General features: G+C 35.2%; 1 protein-coding gene across 3 annotated transcripts in view; it reads right to left on the minus strand.

Moving 5' to 3' along the window:
- Window positions 1-700: 700 nt before the first annotated feature.
- The window catches only part of PDCD6IP (programmed cell death 6 interacting protein), a gene marked incomplete at both ends in the record, with an annotated part of 40751 nt that continues 28693 nt past the window's right edge, over window positions 701-12758 (minus strand). For 2 of the 3 annotated variants that reach the window (XM_084247095.1, XM_084247093.1), the window contains 9 exons: window positions 701-875; window positions 1789-1982; window positions 3328-3451; window positions 4501-4595; window positions 5682-5816; window positions 6152-6400; window positions 9146-9315; window positions 10549-10660; window positions 12247-12424. In XM_084247095.1, the coding sequence (XP_084103221.1) occupies window positions 701-875; window positions 1789-1982; window positions 3328-3451; window positions 4501-4595; window positions 5682-5816; window positions 6152-6400; window positions 9146-9315; window positions 10549-10660; window positions 12247-12424 (1432 nt within the window). Of the gene's footprint in view, window positions 876-1788; window positions 1983-3318; window positions 3452-4500; window positions 4596-5681; window positions 5817-6151; window positions 6401-9145; window positions 9316-10548; window positions 10661-12246; window positions 12425-12758 lie in introns of all 3 variants that reach the window. The other variant, XM_084247094.1, reaches the window with a different exon arrangement.

The following is a 12758-nucleotide window of genomic DNA, read 5'->3' on the forward strand; positions in this document are numbered from 1 at the left end:
TACTAATCAGCATAGGAAAGATAAATTATAGTACTCTTCTTTTGGTTTTCCTATAAAACATACTTGAACCTGACTGTTAACTTGTACTAATCATGCACTTAAACACACTGTTTAACTTACGTACATATAAAATGAAAGACTAATACCAGAAAGAAATTAGACAGTAATGAGAATCAATGACAAAACATAACAATGACAACTGTTCTTAAGTAATTTATTTTTAAATTATAAGATTTACAATGCTTTGATTAAGCAAAATAGCAAATGGAAATTAAACCAAGTGAATAAACCAAAACAGAAAGAAAACTATTTTTCTTGAATATCAGTACTTAAGCCATTATTATAAGTATCTGATGTCCCAATCACATCTTGTGTTGACATAAGTATAATCATTTCAGACATTTCAGTTGTGGGTTTAATTTCTCATTTTCAGCTTTTATGAACTGTAATGGAATTTATTTCAAATCCTATTATACCTAATGTCTGTACTGCAATAGCAGTAAATCTCACATGTGCAATCAAATGTGGAAATGGGGCACAGCTTCTAGCCGCAGACAGAAATTATACACTGCATTCAGTACAGTAGAGTACATTATATTAACCAGAACGTAGAGTTTAGTACACTTATTGCAGGGTTGGCATTTCTTTCCCTTTGAACTGAACCAGCTGAGCTTCTGAGCTGACATATTACTGCTGTGTATTACTGCTGCGGATAGTAAGACTGCTGTGGGGGCTGAGGGAAAGGGTATGAAGGCTGCTGGGGTCCTGGGTATGGAGCCTGTCCAGGGTTCTGATGGTACACTGGTGGATATGGCATGTTATACTGGCCATATGCATAAGGATTATAGCCCATGGGCATGGGCATTTGGCAATACCTGATAGGAAAAAGAATACCAAAAAAAAGGATTAGTAAATTCAAGAGTAGAAAATATGTATCTAACAACTATTCTAAAACAAAGATTTTTTAAGAAAAACATTTTTCTCTATTTCTCAGTCTATTAGGAAACAAGAGAGGGAAAAAAACCACAGCTATATTAAGGTAGTAGTGAGAATAACATGGTCTTATCCTATTATTAATTGAAATTAAAGAACACTGAGTGTTTAATACTATCCAGAAACTATTGCTGAAAGAGGACTATTCAACTATGACCAGGAATTAAAATGGAGACCCTTCATTTTAATGTGGCCATCTAATAACTACATTTTTATTTCTTAAAGTTCAATATTGCACATAAATTTACCATTTATAAAGTTCTAATATTTGAAAGGCAGAATATATTTACTAAGCTTGGATCACATCTTAAAAAGTAGTCAAAGGAAGGCTGCGCTGGGGTCCTGGGTATGGAGCCTGTCCAGGGTTCTGACTTTTAAGATTTACAATTTCCCAAAAAGCTAGTCTTTCAAATATTTGAACAGTTTATCAGAATGCCAATATTTCAAAGTTTAGGTACATAAAGAAGGCCTTACTATTTTTGCTATGCTAAGTCAGACAAGGCACCTATCTGCTTATCATCTAAATAAAAACCACAGAAACACTTTCTGAATACCATATAGAAGAGATGTATTTACTATAAACCCATTATGTAAAAACTAAAAACATAAGCATGGGAAACAGCTATTCAACACTAAATAACTGGTGCTAGTATTATTTTTATTTCTGTTAATAACCTGACAATGCAGTTTATTCATGATACTTCCATTCAGTGAAAGATGGCCCTGTTTTTTAAAAGGTTAACCAGAGCAAAAAACATTAGCCATTTATAGGGATAAACAACATTTCTGCCTTACCCGGGATATCCTGGATAGGTGGGATAGGGGGGTCCCTGGGCCTGTGGAAGGGGAGCTGAACCAGGCGTCTGTGATGGAGCTGGCGCAGCAGTCATAGTACCCACTGGAGCTGAAGCAGTAGCAGGATTTGCTGGAGCTCGATTTGCTGGAAGCACAGGCGGTGGAGGCCGAGCTGGGGGCTGGGGCTTAGTAGGCTGTAAGAAAAAGTCAGCACTGACTACAAAATGTTTCATGTTTCTATCAATTAAAGTAAATGCAAGTATATGAGAAACTGCAACATCTAATTTAAATTTATATTTCTAATTCCCATGTTTAAAAGTTGGATTATTGGTCTAGAAATTATCACAATTGAAGAATCATTCTCCAGTCTATGGATATAGCCACTACGTCAGTAATTTTTAAGATTTTTTTATTTATTTATACAAGAGCTGGGGTACAGGCCAGATGTGCAAGAGGGTGAGAGGATTCACCAGAGACAGAGTAGGGAACAGAACCAGCAGACTGATGAAATACACTGCTGAGGAGAGCAGTGGGAGTGACAGGAGAGGTCTGCTGCACCATGTGGGACCCTCACTGGCCAGCCGGGATCAAACCGGCGCTACAGAGGCTGCGGACAGCTTCACAGCATGGCACTCAACCACCTGTGCCACCAGGGGAGGCCCAACGTCAGTAATTTTTAATCATTACTACTTCCACCAATAGTTAGGCATTTAATTATGAAGGAACAGGTCAGGTACAGTTATTAAGGTAATCTCCTGGTTCCAACATTTTTACATGAAAATTTTCAAACACAAGAAAACTTAGAATGATATAATAAATAACATATTTGCCTATTAAATTCAGTAATTATTAACTTTTGTCCATATTTGCTTCATCTACAGGTTACATCTCATGTATTTATCTTATATATTGGCAAAACCATTTGAAAATAAGTTGCAAATTTCGTGGCAATAGTCCTAAAAACTTCATCCAGCATGCAAATCTCAGTATTCTACATGATCAATACCATTTCACCCTAAGAAAATTAACAAGTATTCTTTAATATCATTGAGTATCCCCCTCCACATTCAAGTTTCCCTATTTATCAAAAAAATACAGGTTTTTTTATAACCAAGTTCTAATCAATCTTCAAATATTGTACTTTAATTATTAATAATCTTTTCTCTTTTAATCTAGAATATACCCACCCACCTACTTTTTTTCTTTCTCTGAACCTCACTTCTGGAAATGACCGAGTCAAGTATCTCACAATTGTTCCAATTCTAGATTGTTTCCCAACAGCACCATTTAACATCTTACTGTATCGCTGTTTTTGTTATAAACTGAAAGTTGGTTCTATAGACTTGATTAGTTTCCAAACCTTTCTTGGCAAGAAATTCATGAGTGATGCTATACTGTTCATATTATACAACACTGGAAGGCTGATCGCCTGAGGAAAGTGGCGATCAGCATACATCTATAATGTAAAGTTTATTTCAGTCTTTCAGCAAGCGATCATTAATTAAAACTTCTATTTACAAAATGCATTTGCTTACTGACCGGCATGGTTCTTGGCGCTGGAGTTGGAGGAGTTGGCGAATGCCCCCCCGCTGGAGAGGCCTGGTAGGCAGGTGTAGGGATTGAAGGAGCACTAGGTTCTCTGGCAATGCTTTGTTGCAAGTCCCTTTTAAAGACAAGTGTTAAAACAAACTCAAAATAATAGTATTTCATATTATATTTCTGTTGTTGACTAGAACTTAAATATTTCTTCTTAACCACTATTTAATAAAATGAAGTTAATCCCTATTCTAATTCTCAATAACTGAAAAAAATAAATTTTGTTTCAGTGATCAGAGTTAAAGCTGGAGTTAGGAACATGTCAAGCCAGGGAAGTGCTTCTACATACCACCCACTGTTAATAAGAGGTCATTTTCAGATGGAAAAGCCTGGCTATAACCTATCTAAGGTTATCAGAAAAACTACAACTACTCAGTGACCAAGCTACACTTAAATTGCTGTGTTACATCAGTGTTTATAGACAACAAAGCAACAGGCAAGAAAGTGAAACTGTTGAAACTGTTAGGAAAGTTTCCTGATGAAAATATTCAGAGAAATACGGCACTGAGATATTTTATGTTGGGGGACCTCATAATTTATATGCCTTGATCTTGACAGTTTTTGTTCCTTTTTCCTGACTCCAATATATACCCTTTCTATAAAAGTTTTGTTAAATTTTGTTCTCATATTTACCTTTACAAATACAGTATTTTCAGATGGATGCTATGTCAACTTTCTACTGATTACCAGGCATCAAATGAATCCTGTGTTACTAGCTTGGCTGTCTCAGCAGAAGCCTTCAGGAAGAAATTTTGCTGACACTTTCTGAGCCTGTCACCCTGTCTTCCCATGTTCTGTAGCTCTAGTTTTATGACAGGAACCTATTTGGCACTTCTAGGTAAACTGCCTGCTTTTTGGCATTTCCTGAGATATGTCACCTTGAGTTACTTGGTTATCATTTCTGTGGCATCATTATACTTCCTACATTAAGAGTTTAGGTTTTTTTTCATCCTTTTGTTCCCAAGTCATGCAATCTGTTTTTGGCTTTGTAAAATACCCAGAAGAAAAAGAAGGAAATTGATGACATACAGCAAAGCTCAACCCAAAAGTCTCTTCACACCATTTTCATAAAAGAAAAACATTTTACGTACAATCTGATACACAAAACAAACTTACTTTAAGAGTTCATCTCTTTCTGTTTTCCGTGCAAACACTATATCACTGCATTTGTTCTGGAACCTTACCAGGATTTCAGTCAGGTCATTGTAAAACTATAAGCAAAGAACAAACATAAGTAATTTTTTAATCTAAGGAGGAACACAATCTATAGCTCATTTATCAAAATGGCTAAATCACTAAAAGAGTCTGGATAAGAAACATTCCTATCACTTAAGTCTAACAACTTAATATTAAATGTCCTGAGTCCTAAAGAAAATAAAAATTAAAAAAATTATTTTTAGAGAACACTGTACCAAAAATTACATGGAACAGCTAAAAGTTTTCATGATCACATTCCTAATTTCTATAGAAGTTAACTATATAATAAAAACACTAAACCCTCTTAAGTGGAAAAATTAGATCCGCACATTCACTTCAAAAATGCAGGCATCATTCAGAAACTGAGAATTTCCAAAAGCTCTCTTGAAAGTTTTCTCAGTATATCTATTTTGACAAAGTAATTTAAAACAAATTATCTTACTATCCTCTCTATTTAGAAGGCTTTACAGATTTCTACTTCTGTTTAAACCGTTTTACATTATATGCAATGTATTTACATCAAGGTAACTTTATTTAATGATCATTACAGAGTTAAAATACCTAAAGAAAGCATGTTTCTGAAAGCAAAGTAATTGATAGAGTTTTGGTAAAAATAAACACACGCATTTCTCTAAGCTTTTTAAAGAAAAGGCAAGAAAATACTTCAAATGTATGAAGCATTCTGAAATGCTGGCAAATTAAAGTCTATCATAATCCAAACAATCACCACAGAAGATATAAGCTATGCCCGCCCTCCTCCTTCTCCACCACAAATCACTGACTACTCCTATTCCCTTACAGCTCATTCAAACGGGTCAATTTTCCACTGCCACAAAAGTGTCATTAGCTGTTGACATCTCTGGGCTAATTCTTGCTGCCAGGAATGCTTACATCCCCTTTCTCCCTGGTGAAATATATATACTTCATTCTTCAATGATTCCATGAAATACTGCCACTTTGTCTCTTCCCTTTTATAACAAATCTCTCAGAGGCAAACATTAAAGCTAACAAACTCAACATAAAAGATAACTTGATCTAACTGGACACACCAATTAACTTCCCAAACTATATTTTCACGACGATTGTTTTTTTATACATACCTTCGTGCCCTCCTTCAAATTGTCCACAAGTTCAACAAAGTTGTCATATGCAGTAGCTAAATTCTTCAAAACTTCTTCTCTTAAATTAGCTTCATTGTTACATTGTTTCATTTTAGAAAATTCCTGATGTGAGACCTTGTTAAAAGAAAGATTTATACACCTATATTTATTTATCAAATTAATGTAGCTCATTAACATTTTTTATATTTTTCCAGCTGAAAGTCATATGATTACATGCAGAAATTACTTAAGTTTACATATTATTTCTTCTGGAGAAGCACTACATTTTAAATCTTTCCTAAAATAGTAATACCACAAAATGAGTGGGTTTCTGAATATCATATTGATTACAGATTTAGATCAACATATAACACTTGCAAAAAACAATCATAAATAGGCAAAGATTTAATCCAAGTGTGTTCTTTCCAATTTTTTTAAACAGGAATCTTATTAAAGTATAAAAACTTCACCTGAATATTTTTAAGAAGTTCTTCCTGTTTCTTTAGAGATTCTTGGACTTTAGTTGTAAGTCCTCCATAGATTCGATCCAGTTCAGTAACAGAAAGAGCTTCTTCATTTATCACACCATCTTGAGCCAGAGCAGTCAAAAATTTGCTTGTCATGTCAAAATTCACTGATTTTAGGTCATTTTCCAGACCCTCTCTTTCCTTCTTTATTTCATCAAGATTTGTTAATAATGATTTTAAGACATTTACAACCTAAACAATTTAAAAACAAAAACAAAAAAACTTAGCTTTTTGCCCAAAGAAACAGAAGTCAATTTCAAGGGATTTTAGTGGACTCAGAGCACCAACAACAATGATAACAGTAGCAAGAGCTTCAATTTACGTAACAATTATTAAGTACCAGGTACTGTCCCAGACTCTTAAATAAAATTTAATGTATTCTTTACAATACTCCACAGGATATACTTTTATTACCTCTATTTCACATCACAAGTGGAAAGGTGAGTCTCATTAAAAATTAATATGCCCAAGATCACACAGCTACTAAGGAAGAAAGGGATGCAGAGAGGGAAGTAGAAAGATAGCTATGCAGACAGTTATACATAGATAGAGCACGCTAGAAGAGAGAGACAGAGATAGATACAGAAAGGTACAAATCATGTGTACATTTTATATACTGGGAGAGAAACAGAGATGTTTATTACACGTCTCTTCATATCAGAGTATGAACTCTCTTATTCACTTAGGCGTCTCTGACTTATAGCCACATGATTCATACACACCACTTTATAGTAACAGCATTATAGCATACAAGTGTCCTCTAGTGTGACTTACAAGTTCCCCCTTTCACTCATCTCTTCACACTTCTGCTAGGATCACAAAGGAGAATGCCAATCCAACTACTCCCTTCTGCTTGTCCCAAGGATGCTCATTAAAAGACAGCTAGGATGGGCCTCCCCAGTGGCACAGCGGTTGAGCGCTGGGTTGCGAGGCTGCCCGCAGCCTTTGCAGCGCTGGTTCGATCCCCGGCTGCTCCCCGGCCACAGGAGGAGGGTCCCGCATGGCGCGCAGACCTCTCCTGCCGCCTGCTGCTCCCCTCAGCAGTGTACTTCAGTCTGCCTGTTCTGCTCCCCACTCTGGCTCTGGTGAGTTCTCTCACCCTCCTGTGCTTCTGACTGTACCCATTGCTTGTATAAATAAATGAAAATAAAACTTTAAAAAAAAAAAAAAAGACAGCTAGGAGATAGACAAAGGCAGAAGGGGACAGCCACGGATCCCATCTACAACCCTATCTTCCTTCTTAGCAGCAACCTTTCCAACTCCAATGGATCTCCTCACCAACTGACTGTTTCTAAGAATTTCTGTCCTACACTTCATTCCACAGTGCTAGTAAGCTCCCTGATAGGACTTCCTTTCTGAAGACCAAATACCTGAGGAAAAATCTAAAGTTTCTTCTAAATAACACCATCTTTCTTTTAGCCTCTGTTTACCACTCCCTATATCCTGAATGTCCTAATCTTAATGTTGCTTTTAAAAAGAAAGAAAATGAGTGTGTGGGCAATAGAAAGAAACATGACTTCTAAAGGTCCAAAAAACATCAAGCCACAAGATAATCTAAAATGAAGGATGAGTATAAGAATCATACCTGGCTGGGCACGGTATGGTCTATAAAAAATCTGATAATTAGAAAATGTGGACAAACATCCTACTACCAAATCACTTCCAGGATACATTAGTAAATTTAAAAAAGAGACAAAACATATGTACAGTATGCTGCTTTGTGAGAGAGTAAGGAAATCAGAATATAAAGATATATGCACACATATACACATATGTATGCTCATGTATTCTTTTCAAAAAGAAAAGCACTAAGGACAAACCAGAAAAGAAAATGATTACTTATAGAGAGTAGATAGAAACAAACTAGAAGGAACACAGATGGTATTTCTCTGCATGCACCTTTTGAATCATGAACTTTTTTTCCCCTTAAATTCAAAACACAAAATTAAACCAAAACCTAAATACAAACTTCTTTGTCCATCAAAGTAAAATATGATTATATAGAAAAAATGTTTTAACTCTGACTATACTCCCTTAGTGGACAGAATGGGCTGTGTAACCAGGGGCATTTATTACCTGGAAAACTCAATTTTCTCACTTGTAAAATAAGACTACTACTACTTATCTCAGGACTGTTGTGAAGACTGAAATAATCCATATAAAGCTGTCAACCTGGGCCTCCCTATGGCGCAAGGGGTTAAGCATAGCACTGTGACGCTGTCCACAGCCTCTACAGCATGAGTTCGAGCCACGGCCAGCCAGGGGCTACCCACATGGTAGAGCAGACATCTCCAGTCTCACCAGCTGCTCCCCTCAGCAGTGTATTTCAGTCAGTCTGCCTGTTCTGCTCCCCGCTCTGTCTCTGATGAATCCTCTCAACCCCCCACACCTCTGGCCTGTACCCCAGTTCTTGCATGCATAAATAAATTTTAAAAATCAAAAAATAAAAATAAAGTGGCCAACCTAATTTTTAACACAGGGTTAATAAAGTGTTCAAACATTATTAGTCATTATTTTCAACTGGTATTTAGGTTTCATGTTTTAACTATTCTTTGGGTACATTATGGACAGAAGAGTAACTAGCCAATCCCAGTTACTTCAGGTAAGTTTCTATATTCCCAAGTCTCTCCCTTTTATAAAATTAAATACTGTGTACTGAATTAAATACTGTGAACATATGAAGTATCTTGAATTTAGCACCATGCTCATAGGAGATATTCAATACATGAAAATTTGTATTACAGCATAATAATAGTATTGGTGTAATTACCAATTACATGATATATCATTTTATTTTGAATATAAACACCTCAGTTGATGTCTGCATTTTTATAAAGAAAGGAATTTTAATAAGGAATGGGGAACTTATTATCTATAATGGCTTGAATACAGTTTTCATAAGTTGATGACCACTCACATCAAAATATATCTTCTTACCTCACTGCCTTGCATGGTCTTTGCTGGGTTAGCAGAAGGGATAGCAGCATTCAGCTCAGTTTCTGGCTTACACATAAGGGCAATGGTGTCCCGGTGAGTCTGGTAACGTTCTTTCACTTGTCCATCTGCTTGCACAGCTCTATCCAAAACTGTTCTGAGGTTGGTTCCCTCTGGGGGAGAAGGGGAAATGGAGAATGTTCCCAGATCCCAGCACTGATTTCAACAATGTTTATGGCCTAGTTGTACTTTTAGTTCTCTTCCCCAACTTTACTTCTTTGCCCCCTTTATATGTCCCAATTCACCAGATAATAAAATCTCAGCTCCTGTCAGTTTTCGCCTTTTTATTTTCAGAAAAAAATGAGAAAATCAATTATAAAGTAAAAGCACAGTTACACCTTAAAATATACTTGGTGTTTCTGTTTATTTTTTTCCTACAACCCACGTTATAGAAAGAAAGCATTCACTACAAAAACTGTTACAACTTATTTAAATAGCAGTCTTCTCTTGAAAATCACTGATTCAACTAGGCATAAAAGAGCGAATATAACTTTAGAAAAATCTCATGGTATTCATTCTTTTTATAGATAAATAAAACACTTCTCCAGCCACTTTGAAGACATAATTTATCTTAGCAAGCACAAAAATCTTAATGATCAAAGTCTTTAAAAAAAAATCTGGTTATAAATTAACTGTTAAAACTCCTCTTTTGTTCACTACTAAGTGAAATAAATTACAACAAAACACATGATCTTATAGTTTTAAAATATGAACAGGGCATAGAATGGAAAAAGAAAGGCATATGATTATTTTAACTTTCACTTTATTTTCACCTGAAGAATCTGAACTTCTTATAGTAAACATGGATTGCCTTTGTTTTGTTTTTAATTTTACACTGAAATGTGGAGAAATACTGTGCTTTCTTCTAAGTCCAAACTGGAGTTGCTTACACTGAGTCCACCAAGACTTAAAACACAACCAAAATGCAGTTTTAACCTCCCCCATTGTGAAATTTTCTGGTCAGGACCAATTTCCATAATTTTTCCATTCCCCAAAGGAAAATAAGATAATCACCTCACAGACTTTTCCATCATCACAAGTGGGTTACCTATGCCAAAATTAATCATTCTTTAATTTATGACATCCCTGGTACTGCCTTCAGAAAAATCTGTCCCTTTCTGTAGCCCCTTGGAGCTCTCTTCCACTTGCTAGAAGTGGTACCTCCTAATTCATGAATCACTTCATTAAATTCAATTAGATACTTAAAATTTACTCATTTGAACTTTTGTTTTCATAAGAGCACAGTTTCAGTAAAAAACATGTCTCACGCACCTAATTTAATCAAGCAAAACATAGGTAGAGATTCGGTATTTATTCACATCAAAGTCATTTTTGCGCATTTTTACCTGCTCTTAAAGGCTTATAGAGCTCATTAGATGGTGTCCTTTGCCAGCGTTCCTTGAATTTTGTTCTTAAATCGTTATCAGTGGCTTCTTCTTCATCCAACATTCTTAATGACTTTTTAAAAGAAGGGAAGGCAACAATGAGATATCATTCCTGGTGTGTAATTTAAAAGTATGATTACTTTAAACAAAGACTTTCAATATTAAAATAGAACAACTTTCAACCTTCAAAGTCATGAAAGAGAAAAATGATTAGTCTACATGCAAATAAAAGTTTTAGAATTCCATCTCAGTACAACAAACTGAAAATTAACATATAAATAAATGCTTTTTTAATATACAGCTGAGAAGACAGGATAGTAGGGAGCCAGAAACAAAAGACACAGGGGTTAGAGCCAATGGTATCTGCCAATTCCTGAGAACTTAAGTAGATATTTGCACTTTTCTGTCAAACACTAGAGTAAATATTTTAAGTTTTATGAGCTGTCAATAATCTTCTTTTGCTTTTTTAAATGGTAAAAATAATCATCAACTAGTGAGCCATATAAAAATCATTCACAAGCCAAAATTGCTCCATTGTACCTTGCCAACTTCATAGGGCACTAATAGCTTAGCGTATGAATTTAACAGAATGAGTATGAGACAAGAAACAGGTGGTGCTAGTAAGAGTAGGAAGTCAGGTCAAAGGCACCACCTTACCTTCCCTCAAATTGGGAAACTTCCAAGTGAGTGACATACAGAGTTCACAGTCACATTATTTAGAATAGCAAAGTAAAATGGTAACAACCCAATTATCTTTCATTGATGAATGGATAAATAAAATGTGGCACATACACATAATGGAATGAAATGAAGTACTGACACATACTACAACATTGATGAAGCCTGAAATATTATAAATGAAGGAAGCCCAAATCAAAAGGCTACCTACTATTTATGATTGCACTTCTCTGAAAGGTCCAGAATAAGCAAATCCATTGAAATGGAAACTATATTAGTGGTTTTGAAGAGCAGGGGGAAAGGGGAATGAGGAGTGACAGCTAATGGATACAGGTTTTCTTTTGGGGGTGATAAAAATGTTCTAGAATTAGACAGTATTGGTGCTTACACAATACTATGAATGTATGGAAAGGCCACTGAATATTACACACTAAGAGGTTAGAGTGGTAAATTGTATGTTATGTGAGTTTTACCTTAAAAAAATCATAGGAAGTTGTATCAGATAAATTATCCATGATATTTAAATCAATTAAATATGTTGGAAATTAAAAAAAAAATCATAAATTTTTTTTAAATACAATGACTGAAGAACAAAAATATGGAAGAAATTAGAACAGTCATATAGTACTAGGAGGAGTGTAAAATGGTACCGCTACTTTGAAAAACAACTAAATAGTCAATGAGTTGGAAGGCTGGCCTCAGAGACTTGTGTATCAGAAATTTCTCACAGTATACTCGTTTTATAAGATGGTCTTGAGTTTCATCAACATGCATTTATTTACCAATAAAATGTGAATGAACCCATTCTCAATCAGAATTCTTCTTGAGACTGAAGGACAGACACTGGACCAGAATAAATTCACTGAGATGATGAGTACTACCCTGTAAAACCCAATGGGAAGAAACTTCTAATCCTAATCTCTGGTGAACACGAAGGGGTCAAAGAATTTTTACTTAAAAAGCAAATCTCTCAAAACATACCTCATCTAAGATCTCCCTATTTCTTTGTAGTAGTTCAGGTAATTCTTTGATCAACTGATCAACAGTCTGGATGCCTCCCCGTTCAATCACAGAGTTGGACTTAGTCAATATAGATTGAGGAACAGTATCTCCAGATATATCTTCAATTGCTGCTGGAAGATTAAGGGAAGCTAACACACTGAAAAATAAAAAGAGACATTCTAGCATCTGAAAGTCTAAATCATCTTTAAAACATAGTGTCCTATAGCCAAATCAATCAGCAATGAAGCTAGCACCCCAAAAACGTAGTTAAGTCCTAGCAACTGAAAAACAAAGTAAATATGGAATGTGATTAATATTAAGACAAAATCATTAAATTAATAAGTTATATAAGGTCATAGTAAATTAAAAGTCAAAAAGTAAGAAAAATATGACAGCATTAAAATAAACTGAAAACTGGGTTCACATCTCAAACTTAAGGAAAGTCTTTCAATCTAAGCAATTAAAACTTAAAAATTGTATCCTAGGGCCTT

The sequence above is a fragment of the Talpa europaea genome, assembly GCF_964194135.1.
Source record: "Talpa europaea genome assembly, chromosome: 11".
NCBI lineage: Eukaryota > Metazoa > Chordata > Mammalia > Eulipotyphla > Talpidae > Talpa > Talpa europaea.